The 21,594-nt window shown below is 40.6% G+C and overlaps 1 protein-coding gene across 1 annotated transcript in view; it reads left to right on the forward strand.

Annotated features, from left to right (window-relative positions):
* The first annotated feature begins 21,122 nt into the window (after positions 1–21,122).
* The window catches only part of LOC115138232 (MAM domain-containing glycosylphosphatidylinositol anchor protein 2-like), a 223,038-nt gene continuing 222,566 nt past the window's right edge, over positions 21,123–21,594 (forward strand). Inside the window, exon 1 of the mRNA XM_029674883.2 lies at positions 21,123–21,412. Coding sequence (XP_029530743.1) covers positions 21,340–21,412 — 73 coding nt within the window. The 5' untranslated portion in view covers positions 21,123–21,339. The remainder of the gene's footprint in view (positions 21,413–21,594) is intronic.

The following is a 21,594-nucleotide window of genomic DNA, read 5'->3' on the forward strand; positions in this document are numbered from 1 at the left end:
TTAAGCCTAGCATTCAGCAGGCAACATTTTCACAAAAACAAGAAAAGCATTCAAATAAAATCATTTACCTTCGAAGAACTTTGGATGTTCTCAATGAGGAGACTCTCAGTTAGATAGCAAATGTTCATTTTTTCCCAAAAGATGATTTGTGTAGGAGAAATCGCTCCGTTTTGTTCATCACGTTTGGCTAAGAAAACACCCCGAAAAGTCATTACAACGCCAAACTTTTTTCCAAATTAACTCCATAATATCGACAGAAACATGGCAAATGTTGTTTAGAATCAATCCTCAAGGTGTTTTTCACATATCTATTCGATGATAAATCATTCGTGGCAGTTGGGTTTCTCCTCGGAAGCAAATGGAAAAATACACGCAGCTGGAGATTACGCAATAATTGCAACGGAGGACACCAAGCGAGCACCTGGTAGATGTAGTGTAAAATGGTCAATCTTCCAATGATATGCCTACAAATACGTCACAATGCTGCAGACACCTTGGGGAAACGACAGAAAGTATAAGCTCATTCCTGGCGCATTCACAGCCATATAAGGAGACATTGGCACACAGCGCCTTCAGAATCTGGGGCACTTCCTGTTTGAAATTTCATCTTGGTTTCGCCTGTAGCATCAGTTCTGTGGCACTCACAGATAATATCTTTGCAGTTTTGGAAACGTCAGTGTTTTCTTTCCAAAGCTGTCAATTATATGCATAGTCGAGCATCTTTTCGTGAGAAAATATCTTTAAAATGGGAACGTTTTTTTATCAAAAAATTAAAAGAGCGCCCCCTATATCGAAGATCCACAACATTTATTCCATGGGACAAAACTAGGTCCAGAGTATGACTGGGAAAAAAAACACTGAGTCGATGATGGTTCCGAAATCCTTTTGGAGTGGGTCTGTGGACTTTTCCATGTGAATATTAAAGTCACCAAAGATTCGAATATTATCTGCTCTGACTACAAGGTCCGATAGGAATTCAGGGAACTCAATGAGAAACGCTGTATATGGCCCAGGAGGCCTGTAAACAGTAGCTATAAAAAGTGATTGAGTAGGCTGCATAGATTTCATGACTAGAAGCTCAAAAGACGAAAACGTCATTTTTTTGGGTAAATTGACATTTGCTATCGTAAATGTTAGCAACACCTCCGCCTTTGCGGGATGCACGGGGGATATGGTCACTAGTGTAGCCAGGAGGTGAGGCCTCATTTAACACAGTAAATTCATCAGGCTTAAGCCATGTTTCAGTCAGGCCAATCACATCAAGATTATGATCAGTGATTAGTTCATTGACTATAATTGCCTTTGAAGTAAGGGATCTAACATTAAGTAGCCCTATTTTGAGATGTGAGGTATCATGATCTCTTTCAATAATGACAGGAATGGAGGTGGTCTTTATCCTAGTGAGATTGCTAAGGCGAACACCGCCATGTTTAGTTTTGCCCAACCTAGGTCGAGGCACAGACACGGTCTCAATGGTGATAGCTGAGCTGACTACACTGACTGTGCTAGTGGCCGACTCCACTATGCTGGCAGGCTGGCTAACAGCCTGCTGCCTGGCCTGCACCCTATTTCATTGTGGAGCTAGAGGAGCCCTGTCTATGTTGGTAGATAAGATGAGCGCACCCCTCCAGCTAGGATGGAGTCCATCACTCCTCAGCAGGTCAGGCTTGGTCCTGTTTGTGGGTGAATCCCAGAAAGAGGGCCAATTATCTACAAATTCTATCTTTTGGGAGGGGCAGAAAACAGTTTTCAACCAGCGATTGAGTTGTGAGACTGCTGTAGAGCTCATCACTCCTCCTAACTGGGAGGGGTCCAGAGACAATTACTCGATGCCGACACATCTTTCTAGCTGATTTACACGCAGAAGCTATGTTGTGCTTGGTGATCTCTGACTGTTTCATCCTAACATCGTTGGTGCCGACGTGGATAACAATATCTCTATACTCTCTACACTCGCCAGTTTTAGCTTTAGCCAGCACCATCTTCAGATTAGCCTTAACGTCGGTAGCCCTGCCCCCTGGTAAACAGTGTATGATCGCTGGATGATTCGTTTTAAGTCTAATACTGCGGGTAGTGGAGTCGCCAATGACTAGAGTTTTCAATTTGTCAGAGCTAATGGTGTGAAGCTTCGGAGTCTCAGACCCCGTAACGGGAGGAGTAGAGACCAGAGAAGACTCAGCCTCTGACTCCGACTCGTTTCTGTCGGCTGAATGAGCGACACCGGTTGAGCGTTCCTACAGCATTTCCTTCCAGAAACCGTGAGAAAGTTGTCCGGCTGCAGGGACTGTGCTGTTTCATCCTTTCCTACACTGAAATTACCCTTGCCTAACGATTGCGTCTGAAGCTGGGCTTGTAGCACAGCTATCCTCGCCGTAAGGCGATCGTTCTCCTGTATATTATGAGTACAGCGACTGCAATTAGAAGGCATCATGTTATTGTTACTACTTAGCTTCGGTTGTTGGAGGTCCTGACGAACCGTGTCCAGATAAAGCGTCCGGAGTGAAAAAGTTGAGGGAAAAAAACAAAAATATAAACTGTTGCTTTTTGGCTCATCCTAAAAACCTGATTATCGGCATTGATTGATTAGGGCCCTCCATCCAAAATGTAAACTGGCCAAAGTCTAGATACAGTACAGTCTTATTGGTATCTGGACATCTATAATTGACCACAGCAAAGTCTCTAAAATGTCTCTGCTGACATTGCTCGGCGGTAGTAGTATATGCTGTGGTTGATGTGAGCGGCCAGGTAAGGATTGGATAGACTGCGTTTGGACAGGAAAGCGATGACATTTTCACTACAGAGCAGTCTGTGGATCCGAAGTGACCTTTGGAACACACAGTTGGCTCCATTTTCAATGTGTGTCAAACGCATTTGCTAATTTCGCTGTCCCTGCTTAACAAAGTCACAGCAACTGCTGTCAGCCAAGCGCAAGGACACAGAAAAGAGGCAATGAATAATTTGGCAGTCTCTAAGTCCTCTGGACATTTTGGAACATGTTAGCTTATGGACAGTGTTATATTCATATTTCACAACCATAAGAGTCTCAAACGTTCCTTTAAATTTACAATTCTCCCTTGTGTCTTTCATAAAGCAAAACCAGAATCACAAAAATGTGAGGCAAATTAGGCATGCAGCTGGGGTCTCCATGACAAGAAAGTTAGTTAAATCAAGTACAGGCTTAACTGAATGAACAGCAATGCAATATGACATTTTATTAACTAGTATGGGGAATGGTCTTGTCTCAGAGGGAAGATCCTCCAAGCCAGATGATGTGCTGGCAGGATTCTCTACAGGGATGGTATTATGGGTAGGCCTGAGCCATACGTCCTTGATAATTTATTTGACAGAGTGTAACGTAGACACAGGGAGTCTGGAAGCAGGTGCAGTTAGTGAGTTTAATAATAATGAACATAGAATGATACAAAACAAGAGATATGTCAGACAAGGAAACATAACCAATACTACCTCATAACTGAAAATAAGAGTGCTATATAAAGGGTAAGTAATTAGGGAGTAATGTAGTCCAGGTGTGACTGATGGTTAGTAAACCGGTGATGTCCAGCGCTAGAGAGGGGGAGTGGGAGTAGACATGACACGAGACACACGTTGACAGAAAGACGCATCAAACTCAGACAAAGCATTGACATGAAGTGTATGTGTATATATCAATTACACATACATGTCAGTACATACACACAACAAGTAGGTCACATGGGGGAAGAGGCGTTGTGCCATGAGGTTGTCCTTCCTTCTCCCGAAAGTAGGGCATACTCCTCTCCTTCTCCAGATAGTTGTGCTGTGCCCAGTTGATAACCACCACGATAATTACCTCAAAATTGAACCCAAACTGTACCGAAACTAATTTCACACATAACATATTAAATACATTTAGAAAATAATGATGGGGGAAAAAGGGGAAGAATGGGTGAGTTGATGAGCTAGGGGAAGCAAACAATGGACGGTCACCAATTGTGAATGAAGAACAGGGCGGGCCATTCTATTGTATTGATATATTCTAATTATAATCTCAAAATGGTATGTACCCACTATCAGTCCACCAAATCCAATCAGTCTACTCTGGCCTACTTGGAGTACACAGCGGGAGTGTGTGTAATTTACAATAGCAAGAAGAGCAAGACAAATGGATACACATGATGCGTTAGCGTTGCTACAAAATCTAAATGACTCAGTGGGGAAGAATTTAATCATCTCTGATGATTATTCTTCTGAGCCTGAACCCACACCTCTGAGGCCTACGTGTAAAAAAGACAGAACGGTGCAGTGAGCAGGTGCCTGCACCACCACCAAATGAAACTGTGAGACAGGAGAGGCACCATTTGGATAAGGTGGTGACAATGCCACTGGCAGATTATTTGCACAAAATGTCATCACAGAGAGCAGGCCCTACATATTTTTTGACTGCTGCGATATTGACATTTATTATTCATTATTGCTTTTGTGCTGATTTTCACTATTATTCGCACAGTTGGCACTTATGATTTTTAGGCTAGGCTACTGATGTTTTCATAATTTGACTGTGCCTCTTGGTGGTTGGGGTATTTTTGTAGTTATAAAAAGCTGTTTCCGCATTCCAACACATGCTTTTTGTTTTATAGTTGAAGCAAAAGCACTCCACAAATAAAATGTATTGATCACTTGAATTTGTGCTTTTTTGTTTTACATACTATATATCCTTCAGCAACAAACAAATGAATATATTTGTGTTATTTAAAAAAAAAAAGTAATATAATGATACCTTCATAAACACAACCAATTTATTATTTTTGCAATAGCATACAGTACCAGTCAAAAGTTTGAACACACCAACTCCAGGATGGAATCATGTAGTAACCCAAAAAAGTGTTAAACAAATCAAAATATGTTTTTTATTTGAGATCCTTCAAAGTAGCCACACTTTGCCTTGATGACAGCTTTGCACTCTTGGCATTCTCTCAACCAGCTTCATGAGGTAGTCACCTGGAATGCATTTCAATTAACAGGTGTGCATTGTTAAAGTTAATTGTGGAATTTCCCTCCTTAATGCATTTAGGCCAATCATTTGTGCTGTGACAAGGTAGGGGTGGTATCAGAAGATAGCCCATATTATGGCAAGAACAGCTCAAATAAGCAAAGAGAAATGACAGTCCATCATTCCTTTAAGACATGAAGGTCAGACAAGGAACAATAAGAACTTTGAATGTTTCTTCAAGTGCAGTCACAAAAACCATCAAGCGCTATGATGAAACAGGCTCTCATAAGGACCACCACAGGAAAGGAAGACCCAGAGTTACCTCTGCTGCAGAAGACACGTTTCTTTAGAGTTACCAGCCTCAGAAATTGCAGTCAAATAAATGCTTCACAGGGTTCAAGTACAGTGGGGCAAAAAAAGTATTTAGTCAGCCACCAATTGTGCAAGTTCTCCCACTCAAAAAGAGTGAGGCCTGTAATTTTCATCATAGGTACACTTCAACTATGACAGACAAAATGAGAAAGAAAAATCCAGAAAATCACATTGTAGAATTTTTGTAGGATGATCTCTGCATGCGTGGTTCCCACCGTGAAGCATGGAGGATGTGTGATGGTGCTTTGCTGGTGACACAATCAGTGATTTATTTAGAATTCAAGGCACACTTAACCGGCATGGCTACCACAGCATTCTCCAGCGATACGCCATGCCATCTGGTTTGCGCATTGACTATCATTTGTTTTTCAACAGAACAATGACCCAACACACCTCCAGGCTGCGTAAGGGCTATTTGACCAAGAAGGTATCACAGCTCAGGCTAAGACTGGGCTCCCAAGTGGCACAGCAGTCTAAGGCACTGCATCTCAGTGCAAGAGGCGTTACTACAGTCCCTGTTTCAAATCCAGGCTGTATCACATCCGGCCGTGATTGGGAGTCGCATAGAGCAGCGCACAATTGGCCCAGCGTTGTCCGGGTGTGGCCAGGGTAGGCAGTCATTGTAAATAAGAATGAGTTCATAACTGACTTTCCTAGTTTAATAAATAAAATAATTAAGACCAAGATGCAGTCACAGGAGGCGGATAGTATGAGTCTGAGTTTATTCAAGTACAAGGAGCAGGCAAAAGGTAAGTCAAGCCAGGAAAAGAGTCATAATCCAAATCAGAGTCAGGCAGGTACAGGGTGGCAGAAAATTGGTAGGTGAAGGCAGGCAAGGGGTCGCAATCCAAATCAGAGTCAGACTGGTACAGGATGGCAGGACTAGGAAAATCAAAAACTAGAGCACAGGGAACACGCCGGTAGGACTTGACAAGATGAACTGGCACAGACAAACAGAAAACGCAGATATAAATACACAGGAGATAATGGGAACAAATGGGAGACACCTGGTGGGGGGTTGAGACAAGCACAAGACAGGTGAAACAGACCAGGGTGTGACAGAAGGAGAGTGATGAGAGTGCTGCATCAGATGACCTGGCCTCCACAATCGTGATTCCATGTGTTATTTCATAGTTTAGATGTCTACACTATTATTCTACAAATAATAAAAAAAGAACGCAATATCGGCTTTGATGTAGGCCTGTTTAAATACCAACTCTGTCTGTCTTCGTTATTCACATGGATGACATTTCTAAAAGAAAGTGCAGTGAGCAATATGAATTGACATTTCTAAACAAACCTTGTGGACAATAAGATGAATTTTGAACAGTAACACTTGGAATTACAACACATTTTTATTCAAACACTTATCAATAAATCAAAACAGAACTAAGATACACTAAATTTCCATGGATACTATTAAATCTATAAGTCATGTAATTAAAAACTCAGATGTGATGTGAAAGTTGATGAGTATTCATGTTAATTTTTTGAGTGTGTAAAATGGGATAAAAAAAAAATCAAATGCCCGTCTAACTGATTCATTCTGGCACTGGCCCTGTAGCTGTACGTGGGTCTGCTGGCATAAAAAAAAACCGCTGTGGGAAAGGAGTTCCAATGACGCGTCTTAAGGTTAATACCTGGTAGTGGTCGGGAGGTTGATGGTTGTCAAACTGTTGCTGAAAAAGAGCAAGTGTCTAATAACAGAGCAGGTGAAGCGTTTAATAAAACAAAACCAGTAAAGAGACAATTCCATAAGGCTACACGTCGGTAAACAAGAACAATTACCAACCTGTGAGAAAACATAAGGGAGTGACATATAAAGGGGAGGAAATAATGAGGGTAATGAAGTCCAGGTGTGAGTCAATGATTAACATGTGCGCGTAATAATGAGTGCCAGGTGTGCGTAATGATTAATCCCAAGACCGATTGCTAGTATTCTGGTGACGTCGTACGCTGGAGGGGAGGAGCAAGAGAAGATGTGACAAAGTGAGAGAACAAGGGTAAGTTGACATATAAATAGATCCCAAGATTCATGCCCATTGGTTGAGAGAGAGGAAGGTGATGATTGCAGGAGTGAGCCCATAGTTTAAACAGCAAGCATGACAATAATAGACAATAACGTAAATAGGTGAATGACATTTCCACATGGCCAATAGGAAAGATGAAAGGAAACAGGGACAATATACTGTTGATACGTTTGTTTTCAATACCACTATGCCATTCGATTATGAAGCAAAGTGAATTATGTTCTGCTTATGTTAAACAAGCATTCAGACCAGCCTTGATTGTAAACTACATTTCAATTGAGTACAGGCTTACCTGAACGAACAACTAAGACAGAATGCAATATCACATTTCATTAAGTAATTTGGGAAATGGACTCGGAGCCAGATGATGTGATGGCAGGCCTGCTGACGTCGAAGCCCCCCCCTCAAAATAATATAAGTTACTTTACAAGGCAGAAGAGACGCAACGAAGCGACAATTGGATCTAAAGATGTAAAACAATGAAAAGCAGCCAACAAGTGTTCAGCATATGTGGGAACTCCTTCAAGACTGTTGGAAAATCATTCCAGGTGAAGCTGGTTGAGAGAATGCCAAGAGTGTACAAAGCTGTCAAGGCAAAGCGTGGCTACTTTGAAAAATCTCAAATATATTTTGATTTGTTTAATACTTTTTTGGTTACTACATGATTCCTTTTGTGTTATTTCATAGTAATGTTTTAAAGCCTATTCATTGATGGAAATACCAGTTGATGTAAATACATTTGACTGGTCCTGCTCAGTCTATAGGCTAATTAGCATAATTTAACGGAATTCAATTGGCACGTGTGTACAGTCGCTATGCATCTCATTTATCACACGGAAACAGCATACAGATACAGAACCTTTGAGTGGAAAATCTGTCACACAGCGCTAGAGCTGCTGCTGCAATATCTTGTGGTGCTTTCAAGACAACTGAAAGCTCTGAAAAATACGAGATCAAATCATGACCTCAGTGATCTTCAGGTTGGAAAGTCAGAGCTCTAGAATAAGGCCAGAGTTCCCAAGTTGGAATTCAGAGTCGGATGACCATTCAAAATATTTTTTCCAATCGAAGCTAGTTTTTTCCGACTTCCCATTCATCTTGAATGCACTGAAATCTGAGATTTTAAAGTTCCCAGTTGTTTTGAACGTGGCATCAAACGGCAACAGAAGGCAGGCTTCAGCAAATCCAACACAACTTTCATATGAGCTAGAGGCAGTATGGATTTTGAAAACATATACACTATATACAGTTGAAGTCGGAAGTTTACATACACTTAGTTTGGAGTCATTAAAACTTGTTTTTCAACCACTCCACAAATGTCTTGTTATCGAACTGTAGTTTTGGCAAGTCGGTTAGGACATCTACAAGTAATTATATATATTTTTTTTTACAGATTATTTCACTTATAACTCGCTGTATCACAATTCCAGTGGGTCAGAAGTTTACATGCACTAAGTTGACTGTGCCTTCAAACAGCTTGGAAAATTCCAGAAAAAATGTCATGGCTTAAGAAGCTTCTGACAGGCTAATTGACATCATTTGAGTCAATTGGAGGTGTACCTGTGGATGTATTTCAAGGCCAACCTTCAAACTCAGTGCCTCTGTGCTTCGCATCATGGGAAAATCAAAAGAAATCCGCCAAGGCCTCCGAAAATAAATTGTAGACCGCCACAAGTCTGGTTCCTCATTGGGAGCAATTTCCAAACGCCTGAAGTTACCACATTCATCTGTACAAACAATAGTAAGCAAGTAAAAACACCATGGGACCACGCAGCCGTCATAACTGTTCGCTGCTCTGGCCCCCCAATGGTGGAACAAACTCCCTCACGACGCCAGGACAGCGGAGTCAATCACCACCTTCCGGAGACACCTGAAACCCCACCTCTTTCAGGAATACCTAGGATAGGATAAAGTAATCCTTCTCACCCCCTTAAAAGATTTAGATGCACTATTGTAAAGTGGCTGTTCCACTGGATGTCTTAAGGTGAACGCACCAATTTGTAAGTCGCTCTGGATAAGAGCGTCTGCTAAATGACTTAAATGTAAATGTTAAATGTAAATGATAACGCTCAGGAAGGAGATGTGTTCTGTCTCCTAGAGATGAACGTACTTTGGTGCGAAATGTGCAAATCAATCCCAGAACAACAGCAAAGGACCTTGTGAAGATGCTGAATGAAAAAAGTACAAAAGTATCTATATCCACAGTAAAATGAGTCCTACATCGACATAACCTGAAAGGCCGCTCAGAAAGGAAGAAGCCACTACTCCAAAACCGCCATAAAAAAGCCAGACTACAGTTTGCAACTGCACATGGGGAAAAATTTGTACTTTTTGGAGAAATGTCCTCGGGTCTGATGAAACAAAAAAAGAATGACCATCATTATGTTTGGAAAGAAAGGGGGATGCTTGCAAGCTGAGGAACACCATCCCAACTGTGAAGCACGGGGGTGGCAGCATCATGTTTTGGGGGTGCTTTTCTGCAGGATGGACTGGTGCACTTCACAAAATAGATGGCACCATGAGAAAGGAAAATTATGTGGACATATTGAAGCAACATCTCCAGACACCAATCAGGAAGTTAAGGCTTGGGTGCAAATGGGTCTTCCAAATGGACAATGACCTCAAGCATACTTCCAAAGATCCAAAGGCAAAATGGCTTAAGGACAACAACGTCAAGGTATTGGAGTGGCCATCTCAAAGCCCTGACCTCAATCCTAAAACAATTTGTGGGCAGAACTGAAAAACCGTGTGCGAGCGAGGAGGCCTTTACAAACCTGACTCAGTTACACCAGCTCGGTCAGGAGGAATGGGCCAAAGGCTAAGGTGTATGTATACTTTTGACTAAAAAAGTTTGTGTACACCCCTTCAAATTAGTGGATTCGGCTACTTCAGTCACACGTCTTGCAGACAGGTGTATAAAATCGAGTACACAACCATGAAAATCTCCATATGCAAACATTGGCAGTAGAATGGCCTTAACGAAGAGCTCAGTGTCCTTGTCATAGGATGCCACCTTTCCAACAAGTCAGTTAGTCAAATATCTGCCCTGCTAGAGCTGCCCCATTCAATTGTAAGTGCTGTTATTGGAAAGTGGAAACGGCTAGGAGCAACAGCAGCTCAACTGCGAAGTAATAGGCCACAGAAGCTCATAGAACTGGACTGGCAAGTGCTGAAGAGTGTTGCTTGTAAAATTGTGTCAGTCCTCGGTTGCAACATTCACTACCGAATTCCAAATTTCCTCGAAGCAACATCAACGCAAGAACTGTTCACCGGAAGCTTCATGAAATGGAAATGCAGTGGAAACACGTTCTTTGGAATGATGAATCACGCCCTACCATCTGGCAGTCCGATAGAAGAATCTGGGTTTGGCGGATGCAAGGAGAACGCTACCTGCCCCAATGCATAGTGCCATCTTTAAAGTGTGATGGAGTAGGAATAATGGTCTGGGGCTGTTTTTAATGGTTTGGGATAGGCCCCTTAGTTCCAGTGAAGGTAAATCTTAACACAACATACAATGACATTCTAGATGATTATGTTCTTCCAACTTGTGGCAACAGTTTGGGGAAGGCCCTTTCCTTTTCCATCATGACAAAGCCCCGGTGCACAAAGCGAGGTCCATACAGAAATAGTTTGTCGAGATCGGTGTGGAAGAACTTCACTGGCCTGCACAGAGCCCTGACCTCAACCCCATCGAACACCTTTGGGATGAACTCCAACGCTGACTGAGAGCCAGGCCTAATCGCCCAACAACAGTGCTCAACCTCACTAATGCTCTTGTGGCTGAATGGAAGCAAGTCCCAGCAGCAATGTTCCAACATCTAGTGGAAAGCCTTCCCAAGAAGAGTGGAGGCTGTTATAGCAGCAAAGTGTTACCAACTCCGATGCCCATGATTTTGGAACAAGCTGTTTAACGAACAGGATTCCATACTTTTGTGATTGTGTACTCAATTGTTTAAAACCTGAATGTTTTAATACATAGTATAAGGCATGTCTTACCTTGCTTCAAAGTAGCCCATTAGATCTCCTTTCTTTCTACATTTCTAACAGATATTTTCATCTCTCCCTCTGTTTTTTTCTTCTCCGGCTAATTGCATTGTGAAACTAACATTCGCGTGTAGCCTAATGCCTTGTGAGCATTGCTGCACTTATAATGTGAATAAATAATAGTTTTTCAACATTTTAAGCTAAATCTGTTGCATCAGACTCATAGTTTTTAAATGTTTTATTATGTAGCCTAGGCTTACTGGTTGTATGAATTTGCGATCTATCGTCCCACAACTGTCTAAGAGTCTGTTTGGAATAGGCTATTTCTTTATCACAAATTAACCAATAGAATTAGGTAGCCTAAACTTTTCTACTTATAGTAGATTGACATAGGCTAGGGATTTTGCTGGTCGTTACTTGTCTCTTTGACTGAGGGAAAAGTAAACGTGTACAGTTATTCTAACATGTTCAAAGTGCACATCAGAAATTGGTAAGGACCACACATCATTGCATCATTGACATGCATATGGGTCTGGTAAATTTCTAAAATGTCCATAAATGTTTTGAAATGTCAAGTGCCACATTTTCTTAAACTGAAACGTTGCTGCTGTGGTTGTAGCTTCAGTTCTGAACGAGTGACCAGTGTAGCATTGAGGTGAAAGATAACACCTTCATATTACTTGAGAAATTTGAAAAATGAAACGAGGGTTGAAGAGAATTTGGACGAGGGTTGAAGAGGATGGATGAAAAGACTGAGGAGCAGCGAGCGTGAAAATATATTATATAATATGGCGAGGGGCGAGAGTGAATATATATTAGCATAGCATAACACAGGATTGTGTGACTAAGGTCAGAAAAACCTAAATTGTGTGAAGGAATAAAAGTGAGGGAAGGAGTTGTGAACTCGACATTAGAAGGAAACCATAGAAAACCAGTAAGAACATATTAGTCCGAAAATGGATGTTTTCGCGAGGCTAAACAACTATTGATTTAAAACCAGAGAGTTACCGTAAAGAAAACAGAAGCTGCCTCCACTATTCCAGCACCATTTCAACACGATCTAATCACTTATGCTTAGTCTAATAGTGACAACTAAAATATACCAAAAACGATTTAGTCCAAAGAACATAAGCTAAATATGATGTGGCTGTCCATTGTACTGATTTCTCTGTGTGTGTGTGTGTACAAGTAAAAACACCTGTTGACTCACCCTACTTGTAGAGAAATGCCAATGCCATCCTCTTCTTTCATGTTGCCTAAATGGTCGATGGATACCTGGCTAAAAATACTTGTTCCCTATCCTAACTTCCTTTCCTTTCCTTTCTAGTTAACATTAGCATTCTACATCTAGCTACACATTGAACTTCCATTATTTTGTATGTTTTTTTGTTGGTCTATTTTGGGGGAAGCCTGGCTTCCCTTGGTAACCATGAATACACTCCACTGGTGCTAACCAAGGACCCGCAGGTTGCAGATGAGCCTTGCACGCGAGCAGTAAGGGAACCAGCGTGGTGAATCCCATTACTGGGTAGCTTTAATTTGGAAACAGAAGCTGGTGAATGAGACCAGCTGTTATTAGTTGGGTAGGATGTTTTGACTCTTGCATAGAGAAACATTTCCCTGAATCAGTTCAGGCAAGATGTAACCCGGTTCTTAGAAACTAAAGCTCCATCTGTAACAATGAACCACATTATTAGAGTAATGACAAAAATACTGAAATTAGCATTAACAGGCTACAAGCAACATAACATCTGAAAGCTGGAGAACATAACCATTATTTGAGATGGAACTGATTGGACTGACTAAAAGGGATACTTCTGAATTTTGGCAATGAGGCCCATAGTCAGATGAACTAGTGGATACCATTTTTATGTCCCTGTGTCCAGTATGGAAGTTACGAGGTAGTTTCGCGAGCCAATGATAACTAGGGTTAGCATGTCATTTTGTTTATGATGAGATTAAATACAAATTAAATTAAAGAGTGATGAGAGTTATAGCAGTAGTAGGTCTACTACTACTAAAGCATGGATTAAATGTTAAATTTTTGGAATCACTGACGAATCAATTGATAAATGACCGTGATATTGCAAAGCACCGCTTATGAAATAGTCTACGATTATGCATTTAAGCCAACTTCATAATGTCAAATATGACTGCGTTTATGACTTTAAGAACCATGTTTTTTCTGATTATTATACAATACCAATGCATGATTGCTGCCAATGGAGTGTCAGCGAGGCTTTACGACAAACTGCTCTTGGGTTCACCTTAGTTCGAGTCCCCTCCTATGCAACCATATTGCTGTGAACAGCGCAGCAGCAGCAATCGGCAGTTTACGTGTCCGCTGTGCGGGGGAAATGATAAGACATGCTGAACTACGTAGCTAATGCTGTTGTAACGGGGATCCTTATTGTAGCAACACACTTTTGGAGGGAAGGCAATCCCGCGCTGTGTTAGCTAAGTTTTCATGTCATCGGGTGTAGTTCATAAAGGTTGTAAAGGCGTGTATGTTAGGATGAAGTGTGAATTCATGCCAGGAATAATAAGTGTGAAGTTTGATTTCCTCCCTTCTGTAATAAGCAGCCAATGAGGTATTTTTCCTTTATTCATGTGTTTAATCTGATACTGTTATAGCGCCGGTTAAACTGTTATGTATGTAAGCACTTCAGAGTTATACCAAGCTAATAAGTCACTCGTAAGATAAGGAGGTTGTAAGAGTGTGCTTAACTGTATTTTTCATTTACTTTATAGTTCTCACGGAAGGTGATAATTCTGACTAAAACTACAGAATAAAGCCGCCAGTTAAAATCAAGCAACAGTTGTGCTCGTGGTTACTGAAGGGAGCTACACCTCCTCCGACTATCTCCACAGGCCTTGGAGCCCTCCTCATGACCAAAAAGGGTAAAATAGGTATATATTTTTAGGACAAAGACATGGTCTTTCAAATTATATAATTTAAATCCCAAAAATTAGAACAGCTTTCACTTATGTCAAATAGTACTAAAGGACTATTTGACATGAGCAGGATGATAGTTTAAGAGTGCGTAGACTTACTTACAATCTCCACAAAGACACACTATATCATGCTCATCAAACTGACTAATCAAGTTAGTGTCTAGGCATTAGGTCATGGAGCTACAGTATCACAGGTCTTCAGGTCTCAGGCAAGTAAAGTTACGTGTCTCCTCATCTGAACCACCTTCAGTTACCCTTCACCCCCTTTGACCTCCTCCTCGCAGACCCATCTGGAGAGTGGCATCAATGTAAGCTAACAGGGTTTGGATTCGGAGCTCTTGCGTTAGCCCTCTAAGCTCACGCCTATCATTATCCCAGAAAGCTAATACCAGTGAGACTCATTGTGCGTCACCACACTACCTGTCTTGCTTCATGACAAGGTAAACTGAGGATGTTCTTGCTGATATTTTGTCTTATGTTTTTCACAAGAGCTCTCGCAAAAATATTTTTTGATTCTGAATGATGGCTAACATGCCCCATGCCAAAAGTCCTTGGTAAACGTGAAAGCAAGAATGCAAAACTACTAGTGGAGGATTAAAGGACACCCACACTCATGTGATGTTGTACTGTATGAATATAGAGTTGGCTGGATTGCTTCCAAACAGATAAAGTCTAGCAAAGGCTTAAATAGGGAAGGTTTTTCAAGGTTATAGATTCCAAGGCAACTTTGTGAAGTACAACCCCGGTAAGGACACGTCAAGATTCCTCTCAGGATTCACAGTGAGCGCCCTATCTGTAGTCTCAAGATTATCGTAAACTTTAGATTTCCGACGATCCTCTCAGGTGTGCTCTCTCTTCAGAGGCTGAGGAGAGTCAGCAGAAGGGCCTGAAGTCTTCTTCAGCCTTATAAATCTCACTTCCTTTTCCCAGTCTTTGACACCTCAAAACTGTTATAAAATATTTCTTACTTCAGTATTTAAAAGGATTCATAAAGAGTGCATAAGCAGTTTACAAAATACGAATGATTAATTTGGAATATTTTATAAATCAGTTAGAACCTATTGCTTGAAAATGTGTGCTTTTTATTTTGGTGCTTTCCAAATAGTTAGCTTATGAAATAAAACATTGAAAGCATAAACAACAGATCATACTAATGATGTGCAATAACAACAATGTACTTTCTTTTTTGTAATCTGTTTATTGAGAAGTTCACAAAAAACATAATAACCTCCATTTCAGGCTGCTCCCCCATTCCCAAGACTGGATAATGATCAGAGGTTTGATGCCAATACCAACCAGACGCTGGTCCAAAATAAGCACATTCTCGGCTCATATCATATAACTATTTGTTCAGATACCAATTTTTATTTGATTTCTCAGCACTTCCATGACAAAAGGAATTATTTGATAAGCGAGTCAACTCTAGGATATGGTTCCCTAGAGAAAGTAGCCTACACAGTTGCCATAAAGAAGGTCATTACGATTCTAAAAACAAGTTCAAATCCTCCTAAAAGGTAAGCCAACGCTTATCTAAGAGTATTTCCACAACGAGTTTTGAATGGATGTCTTCCACTGAGGTAAGCTACTTAAATAGTTCAACCATACCAGGTAGAAAAAAGTGTTAAGCTCATCATATTATTAATGCCAAGTAATGAAATGATCATTCAGCCTACATAATAGAAATCAATGAAAATTAGAGTTATTAAAACAATTATTAGTATCAAATACAACACTAGCAGATTAAATCACAGGCCAATTCCCCCAATATTTTCACAACGAACACGGGATTGAAACTGGTGACCCTCCGGTGACCCTCCAGTGTGTGAATTATTTTAATGAACTCATCCACCTGGTCAAATTATGTCAGCATGACAAAACATTGAGGTGAGGGGAATGTGTTTTTCTAAAGTTTAAGTAAAAAATACAAGTATTGGTATTTTCTTTTGTAAATGTTTCAATTATGGGAGTATCGATTAACAACTATGTTTGTTGAAAAAAGGAAAGGGAGAGCTATATTTCAAACCTAGGTCATATTGTAGAGACATTGCCACTGTCAGTATACGATAAATTCCAAGCTCTTTTGTGCTTATGCTATAAAGAGCTTAATTTCCTGTTACAAAAGGAATAAGCTACTAGCAAAAATTGTGACAACCAACCCCATACGATGGGGCTGGTTGTCACATGTGGACAGAGTGTGTTTGATGGCTTATAAATTGATGTTGGAATAAAGTATGAGGTTACAAATGGGCCCCATTTCAACCCAATAACTTGGTCTTTCTCCTAATACTTAAAAAAAGTATTGAAATACACACAAGAGTAATGACATCCAACCCCAGTCTCCCCTATCTGCTGTAATTTTGGTATAGTTGACTGACTTTAATACAACAGTGTGCAAAAGTCTGGTACAGCAAACCTATCAAAGGAAATGTCAGCTTTCCTATTGGGTAGAAGAGTCCCTTCATGGAACAGAATGACAGATAAAGAGCAGGTGTTCTCAGGTGTTCTCCAAAGGGCACCAATCCCCCTAGCAGTAGAGCCTCTGTTTGACACAGCTGCCAAGCCAGAACATGACCATACAGTGCAAAGCTAGAAGTAGCCTATTGCACCATGGATCAATACTGACCAAATTGCTTTACGTTATCTCTAGATCAAATTTTATTTGTCACGTGCACCGAATACAACAGGTGTAGACTTTATCGTGAAATGCTTACTTAATATGGATCCCTTCACACGCCAATCCCTTTAGTGGGATCGATTTGACAACATCCAGTGAAATGGCAGCGCACCAAATTCATTCATTCACAAAAATATGTGTAATATGTGTAATGTTAATCCAGTCGCTGTGTCAGATTTCAAAAAGGCTTTATGGCGAAAGCAGACCATGCGATTATCTGAGGACAGCGCCCCGCATACAAACACATGAAAATAATTTTTCATCCGGGCAGGTGCGACACAAAAGTCAGAAATAGCCATGTAATAAATGCCTTACCTTTGAAGATCTTCTTCTTTTTGCAATCCCAAATGTCTCATTGACACAATGAATTGTCGTTTTGTTCGATAAATTCCTTCTTTATATCCCCAAAATGTCAATTTTTTGGGCGAGTTTGATTCAGAAATACACCGGTTCCAACTCGCCCAACATGACTACAAAGTATCTAATAAGTTACCCATAAACTTGGCCCAAACATTTCAAACAACGTTCCTATTCCAACCTCAGGTATCCTAAAATGTAAATAATCGATCAAATTTAAGATGGAATAAACTGTTTCTAATACCGGATAAAAACAACGTGAAGCGCGTTCCAGTTGACGCGCACCAAAACATTAGAGTCCACCTGGAGTGACACTTACAATGAATAGCACTACTTCTTAATTTCTTAAAATAAAAACATTGAACAATTTCTAAAGATTGTTGACATCTAATGGAAGCCATGGGAACTGCAACCAGCTTCCTCATAAATAGGGCTTCCCATAGAAAACAATTGGGAATCCTATGACCTAAAAAATAAATTGCGCTGGATGGTTTGTCCTCGGGTTTTTGCCTACCAAATCAGTTCTGTTATACTCACAGACATTATTATAACAGTTTTAGAAACTTTAGAGTGTTTTCTATCCAAATATACCAATTACATGCATATCCTAGCTTCTGGGCCTGAGTAACAGGCAGTTTACTTTGGGCATGCTTTTCATCCGGACGTCAAAATACTGCCCCCTAGCCTTAAGAAGTTTTAAGAGCCCTTTGCCAACAATGCAGAGTTAAAAAGCAAGACAATTAGCTAATAATAATTACAAATACTAACACAATAAATACTGAGTCAATGTGCAGGGGTACGAGGTAGTTGAGGTAATATTTACATGTAGTTATGGGTAAAAGTGACTAGGCAATCAGAATAGATAATAAACAGAGTAGCAGCAACGTATGTGGAGAGTGTGAAAGTGTGTGTGTGTTTGTGTGTGTGTGTTGGAGTGAAAGTGTGGGTAGAGTCCAGTGAGTGTACATAGAGTCAGTGTAAGAGTCGCTGCAAAAAAGGGTCAATGCAATGGTCCAGGTAGCCATTTGATTAACTGTTCAGCAGTCTTATGGCTTGGGGGTAGATGCGGATCAGGTGCCTTTTCTTGTATTGTGATTCAGTTTCTGCCAGTCATTTCAGTGCAGTAACATGAAAGGCACAGAACATGAAATTATAGTTATCACGTAGATTAAAAAATAAAATAATCTACTATTTACTGAATTACACATTTAGTTTGTTATCTGTAGTTTATTTTTAAACATTACTATGTATCATTACTATGCCAGTCCGTGAATTTTCATTGTAAATTCATACAGTACAGCCACCCTTTTCCCCATCTCCAGAAGAGGGCACTGGAAGTACAACTCTACTGGGCTAGAGTGCCCGATGGCAAAAGGATGAGAATCAGTTTGACTTTGACAGTGGCATGAAAGCTTTGCCAGTCATTGCAAGATTATAAATGCCATACATACAGCCAATAAAGTAACAGAATTAAGGTTTTACTTCATGAGAGAACTTGAACACAGAATAGTAAAATGTGCCAGGGCAAAGCAATCGCTCTTCAATATTGTCCAAGATAAGAGGGTCTGTAATCTCAAAATTGCATGAGTAGGGGAACAGATAAAAATAGGCCTAACGGCTAGACTTTATACACTGAATTTAGCTGATCATTTGGCAACCTCAGAGTGTACCCCAAAAACAGTGGTGTAAAGTACTTAAGTAGTACTTTAAAGTATTTTTTTGCAGAATCTGTACTTTTACAATATATATTTTTGACTACTTTTACTTCACTACATTCCTAAAGAAAATTAGTTTTTAGAAAACTTGAGTTTTCTTTTAAGGCATCTCCCCAAAAGAGAAGCTACTGTCTTTAACTATATCTCTCATAGCCCACTGATGATGGAGACCATTCAAGTGAACAGTGATGTTTAATAGCTGGCCTATACATCTACAGTGAACAAAAATATAAACGCAACATGTTAAGTGTTGGTCCCATGTTCCATGAGCTAAAAGATGCCAGAAATGTTCCATACGCAGCACAAAAAGCTTATTTATCTCAAATGTTGTGCACAAATTTGTTTACATCCCTGCTATTGAACATTTATCCTTTGCCAAGAAAATCCATCCACCTGACAGGTGTGGCATATCAAGAAGCTGATTAAACAGCATGATCATTACACAGATGCACCTTGTGCTGGGGACAATAAAATGCCACTCTAAAATGTGCATGTTTTGCCACACAACACAATGCCACAAATGTCTCAAGTTTTGAGGAAACATGCAATTGTCATGCTGACTGCAGGAATGTCCACCAGAGCTGTTGCCAGAGAATTTAATGTTAATTTCTCTACCATAAGCGAGGACATGCATGGAGTCATGTGGGTGAGTGGTTCGCTGATGTCAATATTGTGAACAGAGAGCCCCATGGTGGCGGTAGGGTTATGATATGGGCAGGCATGAGCTATGGACAATGAATATAATAGCATTTTATCCATGGCAATTTGAACGCACAGAGATACTATGATATAATCCTGAGGTCCATTGTTGTACCATTCATCCGCTGCAATCACCTCATGTTTCAGCTTGATAATGCACAGTCCCATGTCGCAAGGATCTGTATACAATTCCTGGAAGCTGAAAATGTCCAAGTTCTTCCATGGCCTGCCTACTCACCAGACATGTCACAAATTGAGCCTGTTTTGGATGGTCTGGAACTATGTGTAGCCTATGACAGTATGTTCCAGTTCCCGCCAATGTCCAGCAACTTCGCACAGCCGTTGAAGAGGAGTGGGCCAATATTCCACAGACCACAATCAACAGCCTGATCAACTATGTGGAGATGTGTCACGCTGCATAAGGCAAATGGTGGTCACGCCAGATACTGACTGTTTTTCTGATCCATACTATTCCCAGTCATGTGTTAGCCATAGATAAGGGCCTAATGGTTTTATTTAAATTGACTGATTTCCTTGTATCAACTGTAACTCAGTCAAATCTTTGAAAGGCAAAATCACATGCAAAACTTAACTTAATCTGCCACACAAGCAAATGCTTTGAACTCTTACCAAAGCCTCAGGATTTTAGTCTATGCGTCATACTTTTAAAATATTGTTTTGCCCGGAACGTGCCTCCTAAATGCATGCTTTCGTAAAACAGTTGCTCATAGTCATAGCACCATGGTTCATTTTTCAGTGTGCAAGTCACGCACTTGTGACGTAGGCAGGAAGCGAAGGCTCGGCGTGTCACTGCTGCACGTAGTGCGCAGCGTGACTGACCAAGTCCTCTTCAAATAATCATGTACAAGACATTTTGAGATAAAAACGCGCACGTAACGAGGACTCACTTTTATTTCGATCGACACGAACTGGAGTTTTTAGATAACCTACATGAGCAAAATGCGCTTCTAAAACAGGGAATTCTCATGTTCACCGTATTTGGCCACAGTGGTAGCATGAACGCATCACATCCAGAGGCTCAGCCTCATCTCGGAACACCTTTTGCCTCGCTGTCCTCGGAAGGCTGTGGCAAACCTTTGAGAGGGGAGGGAAAGCCGCAATTGTATATCAGAATGTGTTTCATCCCTGTTTAGCAATGGAAGTGGCTGGAATTGGTGAAGGGGCAGTGGATACGCGTGGATATCACTGGACACCGAATAAGCGTGTTCTCGAAATAATTATTGACGTTGCATCCTCGGTTACTTTTACAATGTCAAAATCAAGGAGATCCTCTTGAGGCTTGAAGTATGCACGGACATTGGCACATCAGTCAAAAAATATTTACCCGTTTGTATCCAGCATTGTGAATCATTTACCTTAATAGACCTGCTTTCCTCAATGAAATATGGGCAGAACCAAATGTATTTCATAGCGCATCAAATGAAAAGTCGTTATATGATGTCTCAACCAGATTTAAGCTGAATCCAGGTGCGAAACGGCGGGAACTGAGTTCTGACCATCTGCATCTCGCATTGGGAAGAAGGCTGTCACCATCGAAGTGGATATGTTGACATTAACGTGAAGATGGGTTTAGTTTTCGGTCTCTTGTGGCTGTTCAACATATTTTTGGAGTGCATTCATTGCCAAGGAGTGTATGGTAAGCCAATGCATTTTAAATACCCAACAGCTATGATTAATACCAACTTGACCTTGTGAAAATTGAGTCGAATATATGTTATATGCAACATATGTTGTACAGTGTATCTCTGTTTCTGTAGGCTATAATAGCCTATGACTCGCCCACAATGTAGTAGATTACAACAGGTATGTCATCATTAC

The sequence above is a fragment of the Oncorhynchus nerka genome, linkage group LG12 (genome assembly GCF_034236695.1).
Source record: "Oncorhynchus nerka isolate Pitt River linkage group LG12, Oner_Uvic_2.0, whole genome shotgun sequence".
Lineage (NCBI taxonomy): Eukaryota > Metazoa > Chordata > Actinopteri > Salmoniformes > Salmonidae > Oncorhynchus > Oncorhynchus nerka.